A 23,629-nucleotide genomic window follows, 5' to 3' on the forward strand; every position below is an offset into this window, starting at 1 on the left:
AAAGCATTCCCCAAGTAGCATTAATAAGATGGAGGAGAAAATAAAAACATGATAGGTACAGTAATATGTTCGCTGTCACTCTCAATTTATTTAAAAGTTATAAAAGCATGCGCTTCGTGAAGATACATAAAAGAATAAAATATTTCTCAAACAATCTGTTTACATACAGTATTTATTTGACAGAAGATATTTGTATTCGTAGATCAATGTTTCCACCCTCGACAGAGTGTTGGTGAAGTGAAACGTAAATAAAGTTCGTAAACTATTGGTTGAATAATTGAGCTGTAAATAAATTTCAATGTCATAATAATAATATATTTACTCTAAATAGATGTGGTTTTCGCTTTTTTTGTCTTACTTTATGTGTATTTTATCAGATATATTACGACAGTGATGAGTTTTGTGTAGTGCACCCATTATAACTCAAGGAGAAGCAATGCAAAATTCATATAAACCGTAGAGTTAAAGTTAAAATATCTACCATTTATTATATTGGTTATATTTAGCATTAACATACCCCATATTTTACAGTTACTTAAGAAAATATTACAGATATTTTGCTTGAGAAAACATAATTCTGATCATCTTATAGGAGATTTCTAGAGTAAATAAAAGTAAATTTATATGAAGCCTCTGTATGTGTTACATGATTCGACTCACGCTAGAAGTTTTATGGATCCTTTTATGTTAGAAACCTCATAAAGGTTTGGTGTAAACGAACCCGTAACTTTATATCCAGTATAACAATATTGATGTTTAGTTTAAACATCTTAATATTGGATTTTAAGAGTAATTTTAGAAATTGCTTCTTAAGTAAAGTAAGTTTTTCGAATTAAAAATAGAATTTATTTATAAATACAGCAGATAAATTAGTTTTTCTCATTTTAAAATTGTTGATAAAGTAAATTTTTAAACTCAAAATAGCAGAAGTTATAACTACAAAAATAAACAAAATTACAGAAATATCAATACTTAACATTATGAAACTGCTTTCTAATATTACAACTAAAATATTTTTATGTTTAAGTTTAGAATATTTAGTTTGTTTAAACATTTTTCTTTATTTATTTAAAGACAATTCAGTTTACATAATTAAATTTAAAATTAATTATGATTAATTTATTTAAATATATTCAAATATTATTCATGTGATAGTCTTTAAGTAGAATTTAATATATTTGTAATTTTAAAATGCAGGGTGGCCAAAAATCAATTAACTGATTTAACTTATTTTTTTAATATCATGGTTAACTAACTTTTGGACCACCCTGTGTTTGATAGCATTTATTACACTTGTTAACTACATAAAATCGTTGTAAAATATTTTAATAATTGATTTTATAGTAATATATTTATTAAATAACTTAGAAAATTAGAAAAATAATTAGAATTACCGTAATTTATTACTTTCATAATAATATTTGTAAAAACATTTCTTTTCACTTATAAAAATATTAATTGCTTATAATTAATTTTATAACTTATTTATGTATTTAATATTTTTTCAAAAGGAAATGAATATTATTATAAAGAAATAATTTTAAAATTTTAAAATTAAAAAAAACAAACATTAAAAGTCATTTAGATATTTAAAAAATACCTTCAATTCTAAGGATTAACATTAATATCTTAAGTGATAATGAAAATATATAAAGCTTAATTAAGAGAGATAAAACTCTTTAAATTTTATAATTTTTAAGAAAATGTATAAACTGCAAGTCTTTTAATTAGTTGATAATTACTTTAAACACCTATATATTAAGTTATCTGTTAAACTTGACATGCTAGTGTCATAAATTGTTTATTGCTTTGATAATCTTCGCACTTTTCCAAGATTAAAATTCACTCTCCTGGTGTAATTATATTCATTTTAAAGTAATTCATTCACCAGTATATGATATTTAGTATATTTAATCTTGTTTATAGTTTAAAAATATTGTTTATATAAAATTTTAATTATTAATTATGTATATAGGTAGTCCAAAAGTCAGTTAACCGTTATAAAAACTAAATCTCTCTCTTATTCAAATATTTTGTAAGTAATATATTATGATTAATTAATCATTACAATTGTTAACTGACTTGTGGACTACCATGCATAGTTAAATACAGTATATATTTTATATGATTAATTATGTTTTATTCGACTATTTTAATAGGTTAATTGAATTATGATATGTAAACTTCAAGTAAGAAAATCGAAACCAAAGTATGAAAGTTAAATACATTTATAAAAAATGCATCATTGTTTATCTAATTACACTTTGGATTCGCCGAATGGCACCATCACCACCCCTTGCAACGTTACTAATATGACATCCGTTAGTGAAGACGATGATCTTCCAGATGATGTTATTTTTTGGGATCATCCCGAAGAAATGCTTATACCATGGCTTGTTAGCAATTATTTTTTTCCTATCGTTATCACCTATATCATTACATTTGTTGTGGGAGTATCCGGTAATGCTGTCGTCATATCAGTCATGGCAGGTGATAGAACATCCAGAAACGTAACGAGCATTTTTCTCGTAAGCTTAGCCGTTGCTGATCTCCTTCTATTAGTTATATGTGCACCTTTGGATGTGGCACATTATTTTGTAGTTCAATGGGATCACGAAGGAGCCATATGTAAATTGGCTGCATATGCCGAAACTGTATCTGCATTTGCATCTGTACTGAATCTTGTTGCTGTGACGTTAGAAAGGTAACAATATATATATTTTTTATTTTAATTATAATTGAAAATTAATCTAACTTAATATTTTTTAAATTTCATTATTTTTAAATTATTATTATGAATTAAAATAGAGTTCTATTATACTTAAATTACTATATACTGTTTAAATAATTTATTTATTTTCTTAAAATAAAAGGTTAATATTTCAAATATTTATTTGCTTTTTATACAGTATACTCGCTTTTACGATCGGATTAACCTTTGTTAATAGAGCCGTCGTAAAGTGAGACGTCTTATTTCCTATAAGCTCAACGTCATAAATTCAGATTACGTTCCAGGAAATGGGGTTTTAACTATATAATATCACATTAAGACGGCTAACAAATATTAAATATGGTAGTAAAATACAGCTTCTCGTATAGTCGTAATAAGAAATTTATACTAGCCATAAAATAGGGAATTGTAAAACCAGCGGTCGCAAAGCAGGGATATTTTCTAAGAAGTTCCTTCAAAAATTTATGATACTTTTTAAAATTTTAGACGATCAATTAGCAGAGATTTAACGATTACAGCCTTATAAAACATTAAGAAAGTTTTATAAAAAATTCAAATTTTTCTTCATTTCGAATACAAAATATTTATCATTTTTAAACGAGAATAATATAATATATTTTATATAATTAATTGATATTTAAGTTTTGCTTTGAATTCTTATTATTTATTTTTTAATATATATATCAATATCTCTGTAATACTAACCAGAAAGAAATACTCAAAAATTGTCAGTACAATTTATATTTATTTTAATGTTTTTACAAATAACAAAATTAAACTTTCTCAAATTTTTATTTAAAATGTAGTCTAAATTATAAATTTAAAAATTATTTATAATTTATACTTTTCATTTAGAATCAGGCTCAAGTCATAAATGTATCAAAAGGAACTTTAATTCATATCGCTTTCGTATTTGTTTTTTCCCCCTCCCTTCACAAAAAGCGAAATTTTAAGGCCTTTACGCTTGGCATTTTGAAAAGACTAGCATTTATACTTTGCCCGTTAAGTGCAACCCTGTTAAGCACCGAGGCCCCATTAAGCACGAGGCCCTGTGCTAATACACAGGTCGCACACTGCTGAACTCTGTGTTCGAGGCCCGAGTCGAATGACCTAGCATTCCCTTTCTATCTGGACCTGCATATTTTACATAGATATGTCATTAATTTATATAAGTGTTATAATAATCAACAATGCAACAAATATTTTATAAAGAATATATTTAAATACTTCTCGATATGAACTTAATTAAATAATTTCATAATTATACATAAATATAAACTTATAAAAACTTAAAACGTATATAATTTCTGTCATTTTATAGAAAATGTTTAAAGATTTTTTATAGTTTTATGCCGTTTTAAAAAAAAAACATTTTGACATTCTCTGACATTACATTACAAAATTTCAAAAATACGTCCGTTTCTTTGCTTTAAAAAATGAGTATAAAAAGCAAGAAGCAGACATCTGTCAATGAAAGATATTCCATTTTTTTTATGGAGTAACAGGTAAATATTACTTTTTCGGTAAGAAGAAGTAGACAAACTTTTCTATCACTCACATTGAATAAACGATAACATTCTACTTATTCTGATCAAACTCTGAATCCTTAAATTAGACATCAGTGACCTAGTCAATGTCTACTTTGACTTTGATATTTTCTAGAGTCAAACCACGTATCTTTTTAATCTATGTATTAGTTCCTCTTCGTGTTATATTACTCCGATTTAGGGCAACCGAAAAACCAAAAAAAAAATAAAGAAAGTTTTATTTGGAAAAGGGTACGTGACAAGATTAGACACTCTATCTCTTATTGTATTCACTATATTCTCTTAGTATGTACGGTATCGGGATTAAACTGGTGGTTCAAAAAATCAAACTCTCTAGTCACGGATATTTGTATAAACTTGTTAAACAATTTGCATTCTTAGCAACAGGCACCTATTTAGAAAGCTTACAGTATACATGTGGACACTCCATCTTATTGCTTTGAAAAAATGAAAGGGCAAAAATATTAGCTTTCAGTATTTAAGATTTCCCTGAAAATTCTAGCTAAATGACCATTTTCTTTAAAAATTTTGATAAAATATTTGATTTTATGAATTATTTTATTAATAATTTTTATTTCCTTAACATAAATTATCCATAAATTGGCACTCTTTTATAACTTTGTATGAAAGAAAGGGCATAAATTCTAACTTTTGGTAATAGGGAACCTCTGAAAAATTTTAGATATGATCATTGTCTTTAATATTTTTAAGTTTTGGTCTTAAAAAATGGCTTTTGTGAGTTAATTTATCATTAATTTTATATTTATATAACAAAAAAATATATATGGCGCAGTATATCTTTTCTTTCATTCAATGCTTTGTGTTTAAGAACATTGCAAAATTCTAAAAATAGGCATTTACTTTAATAATTTCGATCTTTTTGATTTAAAAAAAAGTCAATTTTAAAGTTTTTTTTTATTATGAATTTTATAAATTACTTTTTGTGTACGTATAAAGTCAGTTAACCAATAAGATTCTTAAAGGTTAAATATATTTCTGTTAACTAATTTTTGGACCACCCTTTTAAATGTACTTAAAAATTTTGTAGAAAAGTAACTGTAAATTATTCATTTTTAATACAGATTCGTCGTAATTGTTTTCCCAATTCGTTCAAGATCTGTTTGCACCATGAGCAACTGCAAAAAATTAATGATTTTTGTATGGATCGTTTCTCTTCTGTTAGCAATCCCTGCAGTCGCTACTAAAGTAAGATATTTTTATTTTTATTTTATTACTGTAATATAAAGTAAACTTGACATCAAAATAAAAAATCTGTTAAACATTAGAAAGTTTTATAATGTTTTTTTATTGTTAACAGCAAGCGTATAAGAGTTTATCAGATATTTATGATCTATTCTTTAGCATATTAAAATTGGCTCCGTTTCAACAAAATACTCTTTTAGATTAAAAAAAATATATATATATATATTTTTTTAAAAATACTTTTAAATTTTTTATTTTGAAAGTTAGTTTTCAAGGTTAAACAGTTATTTTTATTTGAAGAAAAATGATTTTTTTTATGACTTCGTGTATGCGTTTTTATGGCCGATTTAATAACCCCGGCGATTAATTTAATGTTGTAAAATGCTTTTTAGTAAGAAATTAAGTAAATTAATAGTTTTGTAAAAACTAAATATTTTGGTTTAATTAATGGAATTTATATTTATTTTGTTTTAGAATATCGAAAAATTGATATTTACTAACCACAAAGTAACTGTGATCCTCTTCTCTTGTAAAGAATTGGATGATTGGAGAGGTTTTACAGTGGCTGTTTACCGTTTAGTTATGCTATTTGCTTTACCTTCCGTTCTGATGATTGTCTGTTATGCTCGAGTTATCATGGAATTGTGGATCAGCACAAGAACTATGGATGAATTAACTAATACTGTAGCGAATGTTGGGTAAGTAATTAATAATAACTTTAATCAAATAGATTTATATTTGTATTCGTATGAAACCGAACTCAAAATTTACATTATAAACATACGCTCCTCAATTTTATAAGTTCAATGCCGTCGTAAAGCGAGCCGTTATTTCCATACGCTTGGTGTCATAAATTGAAATTACGTTTAGGAAAGTTAATTTGAACTATATAATGTCACATACTGTTGAGTAATAAAAAATATGGCGTTTAAATACGACATTTCTTACAGCCATAATGGAAAATTTACTCGTTAAAGCGAGGGTTGTAAAGTGAGGTTTACTTCTTATGTAAGAAATTCTTATATTTAACTTATATTCTGGTACGTAACATTGAAAATTTAATAAATACAAAAATTAAAAGCATAAATTTTTTAAAAGTTTTATAAAACTGTAGTATTTTGCAAAATAATAATAGAGCATTTGTGCTGGATCTTGAATGTAGTATATAAATAAATAAAAAGTTTGAATGTTTTTACACAATAGATGCAATAGACTGAAAGAATATTAATAAAATAATATTCTTTCAATCTTTATAATTTAACTTTTAATGTTTTTTAATTAATTATTTATTCTCTTACTACGAATCAATAGTACTCGGCGCATTCTTGGGGGGGCCGAGTTGAAATGATAAAAAATGTTTTAATGTGAATTCAATAAAATGTTTACCTTATGTGACCGCTAATTTGTAAGTAGTATAGAAATAGAAGAATACCACAGAATATAAATAAAAAAATGAATTTTAAAGACTTTTGGAAAATTTTCTACTGTTTGTTTTCCTTTTTCTTTGGAGGGGGCCAGGGTCCCTTAGCCTTTCTTGGGTGTGTCAGAGATGATAGATTTATAAGAAATTGAAATGTTTAAACAAAATTTAGCCTTTCATCATAAAAATCTAGAGTGTTTTGAATAGGGTTATTTGCTGTGTCATTTATTTTTAATACTGAATGATGATTAAAAAATGATTATTCAATATTTGTCCTTACGTAAAAATAGCTTTTGAATATTTATTTACTTCATGAAACTTTTCAAAAGTGTTTTTACCATTACCATTGCAATATTTGATGTATTAGGCAATATCTCAAATTGACAGTTTAAATTTCCATAAAATACAGTACTAGCATTCAAATTTGTATTTTTACATATTTTATCATCAAAAATTTTAGAATATTTTAAAATAGAAACTAATTTGATAAATATGTGTAGGCTATATTTGGTAGGACAAGAAAAATTTGTGCTGAAATTTCTCAAACTCAGTAGCTAGAACTTAGATCTGTTCAAAGATAGCAGCTTTTCTAGCTCAGATATATTTTCAGGCATCTTTCAAACGACTTTGGCAAAGCATTCTCCCTTTTTCAGATCAACTGACAGAAACAGGAATAGAGAAAGACCACAAATTCAGTTCTGGCACCGCATCAGCTGAACAATAGAAGATGGTTGAGAGAGTCAAATCTTCTGACATCTCCATTCTCAGAGGCATGGAAAACTTTAATTGAGTCCTATACAGCAAGTCCTCACTCAATGTCATTTGAGGAAAAATACAAGTACTGTACATTTGTAATCATTTACAATTATTTCTGTTGAATTTCCCTTACGAACAGTAAAATTGATTCGATGAGGTGGAAAAATAAATGCTGAAAGTTGAAAATACGATTTGATAAGAATAATATACTGGCCTAATTATATCTAGTTTATATCAATTAGCCTATGGTAAAAATTGATTTCTGTATGTCGTCTCGTTGAATATTGCAGTTTCCAAGAACCCATCGATAATGAGTGTTGACTTGCTGTTTATAATCACTATATCGTTATAAGAAAATATGATAAAATAAGACAGACAAGTTTACTGACACTAATTTATAAAAATATTCATCTAGAAATATTTTTTCATAATTTTATATTTAATTAGCAGGGCTGTGGAGCGTAATCAGAGATCCTGAGTTTAAGATGACCCNTTATATAACGATGAGAGTGAATCTTCATATACATATGTGTACGGCTCGCTTTATAATTACCTGCTTTACGACTTGTATAAATTTTCTATTGAAACTGTACGAAGAGACTTATGTTTCGTCGGTTATGTCTGTATAGTATTATACGGTAGTTTTAAAACTAGTTATTTCAGGAACATTATCTTAATTAATGACATTGAAGTTATGTGAAATAGTACGCCTCGTTTTACGACGATTGGTTGAACGATAATGTATTTATTAAGTCTTAAATGAGGGAGTCTATTGTATTGTATTTCAATACATTTATATAGTTTTTTATCTGCTTTATATTTATCATTGATTACCATCAGCATCACTTTTGCTTAGCTGCACAGAAAAAGAAGGAAGAAATTTAGAATTACTTTAACTTTCTTTCATTCTTTCCTGTAATAGAGATACAGTACCTTATTACTTATTTACTTATCAAAGAAAGATAAATCAATTTGTTTATTTGGTAAATTTGGTAACTGTTTCCATTTTACTCAGTTCCGGAAGCTAAATTTTATCCATTTTCTATGGTAAATTCTTCTTTTCTTGTATAAATTATTTATATTTAAGATCCAATTGTATTAATTGAAAGATAGGACAGATGGATGCATCTTTGAAATTATTTTTTTTCTTTCTACGTGACTTGCTCACTTCCTGTTTATTCTTAAAATTAGTCCTTTCTTGCTACTTGAGTCATGTGACATGACTTGCTCATTCGTTGCTCAGTCTTAAAGCCACTCACTTATTTGTCATGTGACCTGCTCACCCCTATTTATATCAAAACTATGAATACTATTAAAGCGTTAATAAGAACATTAAAACAAAATGATTATATAAAATATCGAGTCGAGTTTCATAATTGCTCTTAACTTAAAAAACACGTAATTTAATTAATAAATTTTAATAACATTTTCTCTCTATTTAAATCAATTATGTACTTATTTATTTAATTTCAAACTTATAAATAAAATTATATAAAAATTTTAGAGAAAAATAAGTAAATAAAATCTCATTAAATTGTAAATCAGGCATGCAGTAGTGTTCACTATTTATTTTGCCACAATTTTGCCTCCAAGTTAAATTTTCTTATTCGTTCACACGTCTTACAACATAAAATTAGAGGAGGAAAGAAAAAGAGGAAGGGAGAGAACGATCCTAGTAACCAGCTTTCTGAAATCTTATATCGTAAATCCGTTTTCAAGTTCTAAATTTCATCCCCTTTTTTTAGGTAGTCAAAGCATTCCCCAAGTAGCATTAATAAGATGGAGGAGAAAATAAAAACATGATAGGTACAGTAATATGTTCGCTGTCACTCTCAATTTATTTAAAAGTTATAAAAGCATGCGCTTCGTGAAGATACATAAAAGAATAAAATATTTCTCAAACAATCTGTTTACATACAGTATTTATTTGACAGAAGATATTTGTATTCGTAGATCAATGTTTCCACCCTCGACAGAGTGTTGGTGAAGTGAAACGTAAATAAAGTTCGTAAACTATTGGTTGAATAATTGAGCTGTAAATAAATTTCAATGTCATAATAATAATATATTTACTCTAAATAGATGTGGTTTTCGCTTTTTTTGTCTTACTTTATGTGTATTTTATCAGATATATTACGACAGTGATGAGTTTTGTGTAGTGCACCCATTATAACTCAAGGAGAAGCAATGCAAAATTCATATAAACCGTAGAGTTAAAGTTAAAATATCTACCATTTATTATATTGGTTATATTTAGCATTAACATACCCCATATTTTACAGTTACTTAAGAAAATATTACAGATATTTTGCTTGAGAAAACATAATTCTGATCATCTTATAGGAGATTTCTAGAGTAAATAAAAGTAAATTTATATGAAGCCTCTGTATGTGTTACATGATTCGACTCACGCTAGAAGTTTTATGGATCCTTTTATGTTAGAAACCTCATAAAGGTTTGGTGTAAACGAACCCGTAACTTTATATCCAGTATAACAATATTGATGTTTAGTTTAAACATCTTAATATTGGATTTTAAGAGTAATTTTAGAAATTGCTTCTTAAGTAAAGTAAGTTTTTCGAATTAAAAATAGAATTTATTTATAAATACAGCAGATAAATTAGTTTTTCTCATTTTAAAATTGTTGATAAAGTAAATTTTTAAACTCAAAATAGCAGAAGTTATAACTACAAAAATAAACAAAATTACAGAAATATCAATACTTAACATTATGAAACTGCTTTCTAATATTACAACTAAAATATTTTTATGTTTAAGTTTAGAATATTTAGTTTGTTTAAACATTTTTCTTTATTTATTTAAAGACAATTCAGTTTACATAATTAAATTTAAAATTAATTATGATTAATTTATTTAAATATATTCAAATATTATTCATGTGATAGTCTTTAAGTAGAATTTAATATATTTGTAATTTTAAAATGCAGGGTGGCCAAAAATCAATTAACTGATTTAACTTATTTTTTTAATATCATGGTTAACTAACTTTTGGACCACCCTGTGTTTGATAGCATTTATTACACTTGTTAACTACATAAAATCGTTGTAAAATATTTTAATAATTGATTTTATAGTAATATATTTATTAAATAACTTAGAAAATTAGAAAAATAATTAGAATTACCGTAATTTATTACTTTCATAATAATATTTGTAAAAACATTTCTTTTCACTTATAAAAATATTAATTGCTTATAATTAATTTTATAACTTATTTATGTATTTAATATTTTTTCAAAAGGAAATGAATATTATTATAAAGAAATAATTTTAAAATTTTAAAATTAAAAAAAACAAACATTAAAAGTCATTTAGATATTTAAAAAATACCTTCAATTCTAAGGATTAACATTAATATCTTAAGTGATAATGAAAATATATAAAGCTTAATTAAGAGAGATAAAACTCTTTAAATTTTATAATTTTTAAGAAAATGTATAAACTGCAAGTCTTTTAATTAGTTGATAATTACTTTAAACACCTATATATTAAGTTATCTGTTAAACTTGACATGCTAGTGTCATAAATTGTTTATTGCTTTGATAATCTTCGCACTTTTCCAAGATTAAAATTCACTCTCCTGGTGTAATTATATTCATTTTAAAGTAATTCATTCACCAGTATATGATATTTAGTATATTTAATCTTGTTTATAGTTTAAAAATATTGTTTATATAAAATTTTAATTATTAATTATGTATATAGGTAGTCCAAAAGTCAGTTAACCGTTATAAAAACTAAATCTCTCTCTTATTCAAATATTTTGTAAGTAATATATTATGATTAATTAATCATTACAATTGTTAACTGACTTGTGGACTACCATGCATAGTTAAATACAGTATATATTTTATATGATTAATTATGTTTTATTCGACTATTTTAATAGGTTAATTGAATTATGATATGTAAACTTCAAGTAAGAAAATCGAAACCAAAGTATGAAAGTTAAATACATTTATAAAAAATGCATCATTGTTTATCTAATTACACTTTGGATTCGCCGAATGGCACCATCACCACCCCTTGCAACGTTACTAATATGACATCCGTTAGTGAAGACGATGATCTTCCAGATGATGTTATTTTTTGGGATCATCCCGAAGAAATGCTTATACCATGGCTTGTTAGCAATTATTTTTTTCCTATCGTTATCACCTATATCATTACATTTGTTGTGGGAGTATCCGGTAATGCTGTCGTCATATCAGTCATGGCAGGTGATAGAACATCCAGAAACGTAACGAGCATTTTTCTCGTAAGCTTAGCCGTTGCTGATCTCCTTCTATTAGTTATATGTGCACCTTTGGATGTGGCACATTATTTTGTAGTTCAATGGGATCACGAAGGAGCCATATGTAAATTGGCTGCATATGCCGAAACTGTATCTGCATTTGCATCTGTACTGAATCTTGTTGCTGTGACGTTAGAAAGGTAACAATATATATATTTTTTATTTTAATTATAATTGAAAATTAATCTAACTTAATATTTTTTAAATTTCATTATTTTTAAATTATTATTATGAATTAAAATAGAGTTCTATTATACTTAAATTACTATATACTGTTTAAATAATTTATTTATTTTCTTAAAATAAAAGGTTAATATTTCAAATATTTATTTGCTTTTTATACAGTATACTCGCTTTTACGATCGGATTAACCTTTGTTAATAGAGCCGTCGTAAAGTGAGACGTCTTATTTCCTATAAGCTCAACGTCATAAATTCAGATTACGTTCCAGGAAATGGGGTTTTAACTATATAATATCACATTAAGACGGCTAACAAATATTAAATATGGTAGTAAAATACAGCTTCTCGTATAGTCGTAATAAGAAATTTATACTAGCCATAAAATAGGGAATTGTAAAACCAGCGGTCGCAAAGCAGGGATATTTTCTAAGAAGTTCCTTCAAAAATTTATGATACTTTTTAAAATTTTAGACGATCAATTAGCAGAGATTTAACGATTACAGCCTTATAAAACATTAAGAAAGTTTTATAAAAAATTCAAATTTTTCTTCATTTCGAATACAAAATATTTATCATTTTTAAACGAGAATAATATAATATATTTTATATAATTAATTGATATTTAAGTTTTGCTTTGAATTCTTATTATTTATTTTTTAATATATATATCAATATCTCTGTAATACTAACCAGAAAGAAATACTCAAAAATTGTCAGTACAATTTATATTTATTTTAATGTTTTTACAAATAACAAAATTAAACTTTCTCAAATTTTTATTTAAAATGTAGTCTAAATTATAAATTTAAAAATTATTTATAATTTATACTTTTCATTTAGAATCAGGCTCAAGTCATAAATGTATCAAAAGGAACTTTAATTCATATCGCTTTCGTATTTGTTTTTTCCCCCTCCCTTCACAAAAAGCGAAATTTTAAGGCCTTTACGCTTGGCATTTTGAAAAGACTAGCATTTATACTTTGCCCGTTAAGTGCAACCCTGTTAAGCACCGAGGCCCCATTAAGCACGAGGCCCTGTGCTAATACACAGGTCGCACACTGCTGAACTCTGTGTTCGAGGCCCGAGTCGAATGACCTAGCATTCCCTTTCTATCTGGACCTGCATATTTTACATAGATATGTCATTAATTTATATAAGTGTTATAATAATCAACAATGCAACAAATATTTTATAAAGAATATATTTAAATACTTCTCGATATGAACTTAATTAAATAATTTCATAATTATACATAAATATAAACTTATAAAAACTTAAAACGTATATAATTTCTGTCATTTTATAGAAAATGTTTAAAGATTTTTTATAGTTTTATGCCGTTTTAAAAAAAAAACATTTTGACATTCTCTGACATTACATTACAAAATTTCAAAAATACGTCCGTTTCTTTGCTTTAAAAAATGAGTATAAAAAGCAAGAAGCAGACATCTGTCAATGAAAGATATTCCATTTTTTTTATGGAGTAACAGGTAAATATTACTTTTTCGGTAAGAAGAAGTAGACAAACTTTTCTATCACTCACATTGAATAAACGATAACATTCTACTTATTCTGATCAAACTCTGAATCCTTAAATTAGACATCAGTGACCTAGTCAATGTCTACTTTGACTTTGATATTTTCTAGAGTCAAACCACGTATCTTTTTAATCTATGTATTAGTTCCTCTTCGTGTTATATTACTCCGATTTAGGGCAACCGAAAAACCAAAAAAAAAATAAAGAAAGTTTTATTTGGAAAAGGGTACGTGACAAGATTAGACACTCTATCTCTTATTGTATTCACTATATTCTCTTAGTATGTACGGTATCGGGATTAAACTGGTGGTTCAAAAAATCAAACTCTCTAGTCACGGATATTTGTATAAACTTGTTAAACAATTTGCATTCTTAGCAACAGGCACCTATTTAGAAAGCTTACAGTATACATGTGGACACTCCATCTTATTGCTTTGAAAAAATGAAAGGGCAAAAATATTAGCTTTCAGTATTTAAGATTTCCCTGAAAATTCTAGCTAAATGACCATTTTCTTTAAAAATTTTGATAAAATATTTGATTATATGAATTATTTTATTAATAATTTTTATTTCCTTAACATAAATTATCCATAAATTGGCACTCTTTTATAACTTTGTATGAAAGAAAGGGCATAAATTCTAACTTTTGGTAATAGGGAACCTCTGAAAAATTTTAGATATGATCATTGTCTTTAATATTTTTAAGTTTTGGTCTTAAAAAATGGCTTTTGTGAGTTAATTTATCATTAATTTTATATTTATATAACAAAAAAATATATATGGCGCAGTATATCTTTTCTTTCATTCAATGCTTTGTGTTTAAGAACATTGCAAAATTCTAAAAATAGGCATTTACTTTAATAATTTCGATCTTTTTGATTTAAAAAAAAGTCAATTTTAAAGTTTTTTTTTATTATGAATTTTATAAATTACTTTTTGTGTACGTATAAAGTCAGTTAACCAATAAGATTCTTAAAGGTTAAATATATTTCTGTTAACTAATTTTTGGACCACCCTTTTAAATGTACTTAAAAATTTTGTAGAAAAGTAACTGTAAATTATTCATTTTTAATACAGATTCGTCGTAATTGTTTTCCCAATTCGTTCAAGATCTGTTTGCACCATGAGCAACTGCAAAAAATTAATGATTTTTGTATGGATCGTTTCTCTTCTGTTAGCAATCCCTGCAGTCGCTACTAAAGTAAGATATTTTTATTTTTATTTTATTACTGTAATATAAAGTAAACTTGACATCAAAATAAAAAATCTGTTAAACATTAGAAAGTTTTATAATGTTTTTTTATTGTTAACAGCAAGCGTATAAGAGTTTATCAGATATTTATGATCTATTCTTTAGCATATTAAAATTGGCTCCGTTTCAACAAAATACTCTTTTAGATTAAAAAAAATATATATATATATATTTTTTTAAAAATACTTTTAAATTTTTTATTTTGAAAGTTAGTTTTCAAGGTTAAACAGTTATTTTTATTTGAAGAAAAATGATTTTTTTTATGACTTCGTGTATGCGTTTTTATGGCCGATTTAATAACCCCGGCGATTAATTTAATGTTGTAAAATGCTTTTTAGTAAGAAATTAAGTAAATTAATAGTTTTGTAAAAACTAAATATTTTGGTTTAATTAATGGAATTTATATTTATTTTGTTTTAGAATATCGAAAAATTGATATTTACTAACCACAAAGTAACTGTGATCCTCTTCTCTTGTAAAGAATTGGATGATTGGAGAGGTTTTACAGTGGCTGTTTACCGTTTAGTTATGCTATTTGCTTTACCTTCCGTTCTGATGATTGTCTGTTATGCTCGAGTTATCATGGAATTGTGGATCAGCACAAGAACTATGGATGAATTAACTAATACTGTAGCGAATGTTGGGTAAGTAATTAATAATAACTTTAATCAAATAGATTTATATTTGTATTCGTATGAAACCGAACTCAAAATTTACATTATAAACATACGCTCCTCGATTTTATAAGTTCAATGCCGTCGTAAAGCGAGCCGTTATTTCCATACGCTTGGTGTCATAAATTGAAATTACGTTTAGGAAAGTTAATTTGAACTATATAATGTCACATACTGTTGAGTAATAAAAAATATGGCGTTTAAATACGACATTTCTTACAGCCATAATGGAAAATTTACTCGTTAAAGCGAGGGTTGTAAAGTGAGGTTTACTTCTTATGTAAGAAATTCTTATATTTAACTTATATTCTGGTACGTAACATTGAAAATTTAATAAATACAAAAATTAAAAGCATAAATTTTTTAAAAGTTTTATAAAACTGTAGTATTTTGCAAAATAATAATAGAGCATTTGTGCTGGATCTTGAATGTAGTATATAAATAAATAAAAAGTTTGAATGTTTTTACACAATAGATGCAATAGACTGAAAGAATATTAATAAAATAATATTCTTTCAATCTTTATAATTTAACTTTTAATGTTTTTTAATTAATTATTTATTCTCTTACTACGAATCAATAGTACTCGGCGCATTCTTGGGGGGGCCGAGTTGAAATGATAAAAAATGTTTTAATGTGAATTCAATAAAATGTTTACCTTATGTGACCGCTAATTTGTAAGTAGTATAGAAATAGAAGAATACCACAGAATATAAATAAAAAAATGAATTTTAAAGACTTTTGGAAAATTTTCTACTGTTTGTTTTCCTTTTTCTTTGGAGGGGGCCAGGGTCCCTTAGCCTTTCTTGGGTGTGTCAGAGATGATAGATTTATAAGAAATTGAAATGTTTAAACAAAATTTAGCCTTTCATCATAAAAATCTAGAGTGTTTTGAATAGGGTTATTTGCTGTGTCATTTATTTTTAATACTGAATGATGATTAAAAAATGATTATTCAATATTTGTCCTTACGTAAAAATAGCTTTTGAATATTTATTTACTTCATGAAACTTTTCAAAAGTGTTTTTACCATTACCATTGCAATATTTGATGTATTAGGCAATATCTCAAATTGACAGTTTAAATTTCCATAAAATACAGTACTAGCATTCAAATTTGTATTTTTACATATTTTATCATCAAAAATTTTAGAATATTTTAAAATAGAAACTAATTTGATAAATATGTGTAGGCTATATTTGGTAGGACAAGAAAAATTTGTGCTGAAATTTCTCAAACTCAGTAGCTAGAACTTAGATCTGTTCAAAGATAGCAGCTTTTCTAGCTCAGATATATTTTCAGGCATCTTTCAAACGACTTTGGCAAAGCATTCTCCCTTTTTCAGATCAACTGACAGAAACAGGAATAGAGAAAGACCACAAATTCAGTTCTGGCACCGCATCAGCTGAACAATAGAAGATGGTTGAGAGAGTCAAATCTTCTGACATCTCCATTCTCAGAGGCATGGAAAACTTTAATTGAGTCCTATACAGCAAGTCCTCACTCAATGTCATTTGAGGAAAAATACAAGTACTGTACATTTGTAATCATTTACAATTATTTCTGTTGAATTTCCCTTACGAACAGTAAAATTGATTCGATGAGGTGGAAAAATAAATGCTGAAAGTTGAAAATACGATTTGATAAGAATAATATACTGGCCTAATTATATCTAGTTTATATCAATTAGCCTATGGTAAAAATTGATTTCTGTATGTCGTCTCGTTGAATATTGCAGTTTCCAAGAACCCATCGATAATGAGTGTTGACTTGCTGTTTATAATCACTATATCGTTATAAGGAAATATGATAAAATAAGACAGACAAGTTTACTGACACTAATTTATAAAAATATTCATCTAGAAATATTTTTTCATAATTTTATATTTAATTAGCAGGGCTGTGGAGCGTAATCAGAGATCCTGAGTTTAAGATGACCCCAGTCTCTCTATTATTTATCTATGACTCTCTCAGTTTATTATGGTTATTTTTCTCCCTTCCTACACTTGAAATTACATAAACTGATTTTCTAGATTTTATAATTAAAATTTTATTACATGGATTTCAACCCAGGCTACTATACAGGTAGGGCACTAGGACTACAGTTTGAACCTGTCAATGCTATTAATAGAATTATCTCTTAAAAGTATGTAACAATATTAATTTGGCTTAAAATTATATAATGTGAAGAGTATCTATTCTTACTTTTGTAGAAAAGTACCTGTTTTATTTAAAATAATAATAATAAATGTCTGTAATAAATAAATAATTAAGACATTTTAATAATACTCTGTCAACTTTTTAATACTTGATTCAGAATTTATTACTATCCATTAAAGTAAAAGCTATTAATAGTTTACAATAATGAAAAATAAATTAAAATCTTCCATTTCACAAGAACACGGTGTTATATTATCTTAAAACAATGTGAATGTAGTTGATATGACATTTAAAATAATACATTGTTCATATTTTATCTAGTAATCAAGATTTACAATGTTTACAATAAATAATTCACTAAGATTTAAGATTAAAAAAAAATGATTAACTGCTAGGTTAAATGTGTATAAAACATTTATTGTTAATTTATTAATTAAAGAGGTAATGTGCTTTAATTGTAGTATTTTACTTTCAGAGAGGTGCTTGCGTGAAGGCTTTATATAATATACATATTTTAAGAATTTTATTCGTCATCAGTTTATATGTTAAACACTGATGATTAATAAAACAGAAATGTTTAGCATTTCTAATGAAGTTGAAGGGAGTTGGTCAATTAGTATTAAAAATTAAAAATAATACTCCATAAATAACACAGAATCAAAAGGATGGTCTTAAATTTTATTAATTATCACTTTATATGAGGTTAAAATAAAGTTATAAGTCATTCTTTTGGTTATATGTGTTAATATATAGAATATCTTTTAATATTTACATTATTAATATATTTTTCTTAATTATTTACACTTTATTAATTGAGTTCATAGTGTCTTTTTGTTTTTTTTTTATTTAACACCCAAGGGCATATACCTTTCTCTATTCCTGGTTCTGTTTAATTGTAATTATTTAAGAATTATTTCATAGTTTTATACATAACTAGCAGCAGTTTTTGTAAATTATTATTTGTAAAAAAGCATGTTATAGATTTTTAAGTTTTGATGATGAATTTTACGCATTTTAGAGCATAAGTGGAGACCATAGAACACACTTAATTTAGGACAATTATATAAAAAAAAAACCTCCTAAAACTTACTTATTACTGTATAAGCTTTAAGTTATCTACATATTTATACGAATTTGTATATATTTTTATAGATTCTTAGTTTTCAAAGCAATTCGCATGTTATCAAAAAATAAGTGTTCATTTCTGATGCAGAACAAACAAATTATGTGTTATTTTGTCTCGTTTGATATTTGTACATAAGTAGATACATGATTTATCTAACAGTTTATTATTTTTTTATTAATATTTATATAATTATTTAACATAAATTTAAACGACTAACTGATTAAATGTTTTATTTATTTATTCTGATGTAGGGTGCAAAGATTAAATCGCATAGATTCTCGTTCTAGTATTAGTCGTGATTCCCATCTTTCCTGTCATCAGAATCGTTTACTTGTCAGAGATCCCATGAATACTGAATATCGAGATGTAAAAAAGGCTAGACAACAGGTAATTTTTCAAATAATTTTATTTCATAACCATTGCTTAAACTATTTATACACAAATTACTATTATTATAAAGACTTCTTTATAAAAAGCTTACTTTTTATTATAAAACTTTATTATTATTATTATTATTATTTAATTCCCAACAATGATGTGTAAATTATCATTAATTTGATTGTAAAAATCTGCACTTTTTTTACAGTAAATGTTTAGGATTTGTGATATAGAAGGCTGTTTAATTTTATATAAAGTTTACATAGTTAAGTTATTTGAAAGATAATCACTATTCTGTTAAGTAATTAATCAAGTATGATGTATTCCTGGTGGGAATAGAATAATTTAATGTCAAAGAATCAACGGGGGTTTTCTCTGCCCTCTAATTAATTGGTCGTTTGTCTGGAGAATATCCATTTCCTTTTCTCTTGCCAACATTGGAAACTCTTTAGTGCCAAGGGATTACTTTTTAAAACTTTCCATAAATAATTAATCACTTAATAGGAAAAACCGTCTGGATTCTTTAATCACGTGATTGAATAATTGAAAAGGGGGTCATAGATAAATATTTTCTTTCCAAGAAAATATACTAATTAATGCAGCTAGATACCGGTTTATTCATTCATAACATAATGCTAGATTATTAATTATTATGTGAAGATATTCTATTATCTGATTGATAATTTAGTTAATGGATGTGGAAATGAATTGATATTCTACTGGAAAATACATATTTTTTTAAATAATTTATTTTTAACATCATTATTTTAAGTTTAATTTACAGGGGGAAAAACTTTAAATTACAGGATAGAAGGTATATTATAATGTTAAATTTATATTTATCAATATATAGTTTTAAATATAAAAAATTGAGTAAATAATAGTTTTTATAAAAGTATTTATTTATATAGGTAATCAAGATGTTGATATTGGTTGTGGTCTTATTTTTGGTGTGTTGGGGTCCTAAATTGCTGATGGAAATCATTCGAAACTGCTGTTTGGATGTCTACAATCACGGAATTTATACAAGTCGCTTTATATTTTATCTTCTCCCCTTCGTTCACAGTTGTTTAAATCCTATCGTTTATTGTTTTATGTCAACGAAATTTCGAAGAAGAATGTTTCGTTGTTTCGAACGTACTTGTGGCAATACTTGCGTTTCAATATGTTGCTGTAAGACTCCATCAGTTAGAAGACAAGCCAGACATATGAGCACCATGTCCAGAAATGGTACAACTAGAGTGGGTTCTACTTATACTTTCACTTCCTATACTTGTAGTCCTTCTGGTGAAACAACAAAAATTACAGAACTTGATACTGTCACATTATAATGGGCTTAACATCGACATTAAGTCATCGTATCCCACCTTTTGTCACATGTATTGCACTGTAAAATATTCAGTTTTAATTCCATTTATTAATCTATTTGTATGTATGTACATTATTTTCTGTAATTATAAACGTTTTAATATTTGTATATTATTAAAATACTCAATAATATATAGTTCTGTTCTTCCTATATTTTAAAGCNTTTAATATTTTTAAGTTTTGGTCTTAAAAAATGGTAATTATGTATATAGGTAGTCCAAAAGTCAGTTAACCGTTATAAAAACTAAATCTCTCTCTTATTCAAATATTTTGTAAGTAATATATTATGATTAATTAATCATTACAATTGTTAACTGACTTGTGGACTACCATGCATAGTTAAATACAGTATATATTTTATATGATTAATTATGTTTTATTCGACTATTTTAATAGGTTAATTGAATTATGATATGTAAACTTCAAGTAAGAAAATCGAAACCAAAGTATGAAAGTTAAATACATTTATAAAAAATGCATCATTGTTTATCTAATTACACTTTGGATTCGCCGAATGGCACCATCACCACCCCTTGCAACGTTACTAATATGACATCCGTTAGTGAAGACGATGATCTTCCAGATGATGTTATTTTTTGGGATCATCCCGAAGAAATGCTTATACCATGGCTTGTTAGCAATTATTTTTTTCCTATCGTTATCACCTATATCATTACATTTGTTGTGGGAGTATCCGGTAATGCTGTCGTCATATCAGTCATGGCAGGTGATAGAACATCCAGAAACGTAACGAGCATTTTTCTCGTAAGCTTAGCCGTTGCTGATCTCCTTCTATTAGTTATATGTGCACCTTTGGATGTGGCACATTATTTTGTGGTTCAATGGGATCACGAAGGAGCCATATGTAAATTGGCTGCATATGCCGAAACTGTATCTGCATTTGCATCTGTACTGAATCTTGTTGCTGTGACGTTAGAAAGGTAACAATATATATATTTTTTATTTTAATTATAATTGAAAATTAATCTAACTTAATATTTTTTAAATTTCATTATTTTTAAATTATTATTATGAATTAAAATAGAGTTCTATTATACTTAAATTACTATATACTGTTTAAATAATTTATTTATTTTCTTAAAATAAAAGGTTAATATTTCAAATATTTATTTGCTTTTTATACAGTATACTCGCTTTTACGATCGGATTAACCTTTGTTAATAGAGCCGTCGTAAAGTGAGACGTCTTATTTCCTATAAGCTCAACGTCATAAATTCAGATTACGTTCCAGGAAATGGGGTTTTAACTATATAATATCACATTAAGACGGCTAACAAATATTAAATATGGTAGTAAAATACAGCTTCTCGTATAGTCGTAATAAGAAATTTATACTAGCCATAAAATAGGGAATTGTAAAACCAGCGGTCGCAAAGCAGGGATATTTTCTAAGAAGTTCCTTCAAAAATTTATGATACTTTTTAAAATTTTAGACGATCAATTAGCAGAGATTTAACGATTACAGCCTTATAAAACATTAAGAAAGTTTTATAAAAAATTCAAATTTTTCTTCATTTCGAATACAAAATATTTATCATTTTTAAACGAGAATAATATAATATATTTTATATAATTAATTGATATTTAAGTTTTGCTTTGAATTCTTATTATTTATTTTTTAATATATATATCAATATCTCTGTAATACTAACCAGAAAGAAATACTCAAAAATTGTCAGTACAATTTATATTTATTTTAATGTTTTTACAAATAACAAAATTAAACTTTCTCAAATTTTTATTTAAAATGTAGTCTAAATTATAAATTTAAAAATTATTTATAATTTATACTTTTCATTTAGAATCAGGCTCAAGTCATAAATGTATCAAAAGGAACTTTAATTCATATCGCTTTCGTATTTGTTTTTTCCCCCTCCCTTCACAAAAAGCGAAATTTTAAGGCCTTTACGCTTGGCATTTTGAAAAGACTAGCATTTATACTTTGCCCGTTAAGTGCAACCCTGTTAAGCACCGAGGCCCCATTAAGCACGAGGCCCTGTGCTAATACACAGGTCGCACACTGCTGAACTCTGTGTTCGAGGCCCGAGTCGAATGACCTAGCATTCCCTTTCTATCTGGACCTGCATATTTTACATAGATATGTCATTAATTTATATAAGTGTTATAATAATCAACAATGCAACAAATATTTTATAAAGAATATATTTAAATACTTCTCGATATGAACTTAATTAAATAATTTCATAATTATACATAAATATAAACTTATAAAAACTTAAAACGTATATAATTTCTGTCATTTTATAGAAAATGTTTAAAGATTTTTTATAGTTTTATGCCGTTTTAAAAAAAAAACATTTTGACATTCTCTGACATTACATTACAAAATTTCAAAAATACGTCCGTTTCTTTGCTTTAAAAAATGAGTATAAAAAGCAAGAAGCAGACATCTGTCAATGAAAGATATTCCATTTTTTTATGGAGTAACAGGTAAATATTACTTTTTCGGTAAGAAGAAGTAGACAAACTTTTCTATCACTCACATTGAATAAACGATAACATTCTACTTATTCTGATCAAACTCTGAATCCTTAAATTAGACATCAGTGACCTAGTCAATGTCTACTTTGACTTTGATATTTTCTAGAGTCACACCACGTATCTTTTTAATCTATGTATTAGTTCCTCTTCGTGTTATATTACTCCGATTTAGGGCAACCGAAAAACCAAAAAAAAAATAAAGAAAGTTTTATTTGGAAAAGGGTACGTGACAAGATTAGACACTCTATCTCTTATTGTATTCACTATATTCTCTTAGTATGTACGGTATCGGGATTAAACTGGTGGTTCAAAAAATCAAACTCTCTAGTCACGGATATTTGTATAAACTTGTTAAACAATTTGCATTCTTAGCAACAGGCACCTATTTAGAAAGCTTACAGTATACATGTGGACACTCCATCTTATTGCTTTGAAAAAATGAAAGGGCAAAAATATT

At 26.3% G+C, this 23,629-nt stretch overlaps 3 protein-coding genes across 3 annotated transcripts in view; all 3 read left to right on the top strand.

Annotated features, from left to right (window-relative positions):
- The window catches only part of LOC111630425 (prokineticin receptor 1-like), a 69,257-nt gene extending 63,074 nt beyond the window's left edge, over nt 1-6,183 (top strand). The window contains exons 2-4 of the mRNA XM_023374512.1: nt 2,160-2,704; nt 5,361-5,484; nt 5,956-6,183. Coding sequence (XP_023230280.1) covers nt 2,238-2,704; nt 5,361-5,484; nt 5,956-6,183 — 819 coding nt within the window. The 5' untranslated portion in view covers nt 2,160-2,237. The remainder of the gene's footprint in view (nt 1-2,159; nt 2,705-5,360; nt 5,485-5,955) is intronic.
- Nucleotides 6,184-11,572: 5,389 nt separating this feature from the next.
- Nucleotides 11,573-20,725, top strand: LOC111630427 (allatostatin-A receptor-like). The gene is made up of 5 exons (XM_023374517.1): nt 11,573-12,112; nt 14,769-14,892; nt 15,364-15,587; nt 19,155-19,290; nt 20,193-20,725. Exons 1-5 carry the CDS (start codon nt 11,646-11,648, stop codon nt 20,610-20,612), a joined length of 1,371 nt encoding a protein of 456 aa, XP_023230285.1. The 5' UTR covers nt 11,573-11,645; the 3' UTR covers nt 20,613-20,725.
- Nucleotides 20,726-21,050: 325 nt separating this feature from the next.
- The window catches only part of LOC111630429 (prokineticin receptor 1-like), a 13,850-nt gene continuing 11,271 nt past the window's right edge, over nt 21,051-23,629 (top strand). The window contains exon 1 of the mRNA XM_023374518.1: nt 21,051-21,590. Within this exon, the coding sequence (XP_023230286.1) occupies nt 21,124-21,590 (467 nt within the window). The 5' untranslated portion in view covers nt 21,051-21,123. The remainder of the gene's footprint in view (nt 21,591-23,629) is intronic.

This window comes from Centruroides sculpturatus, unplaced genomic scaffold (genome assembly GCF_000671375.1).
Source record: "Centruroides sculpturatus isolate CEXI.00-Female unplaced genomic scaffold, Cexi_2.0 scaffold620, whole genome shotgun sequence".
Classification (NCBI taxonomy): domain Eukaryota; kingdom Metazoa; phylum Arthropoda; class Arachnida; order Scorpiones; family Buthidae; genus Centruroides; species Centruroides sculpturatus.

Excerpts from the sequence above, each read along its gene's own strand:
- LOC111630427 (XM_023374517.1), top strand. The coding sequence starts at position 11,646 with ATGCATCATTGTTTATCTAATTACACTTTGGATTCGCCGAATGGCACC. Across the intron at positions 12,113-14,768 it reads GTTGCTGTGACGTTAGAAAG|ATTCGTCGTAATTGTTTTCC; the intron begins GTAACAATATAT and ends TTTTTAATACAG. Across the intron at positions 15,588-19,154 it reads AATACTGTAGCGAATGTTGG|GGTGCAAAGATTAAATCGCA; the intron begins GTAAGTAATTAA and ends ATTCTGATGTAG.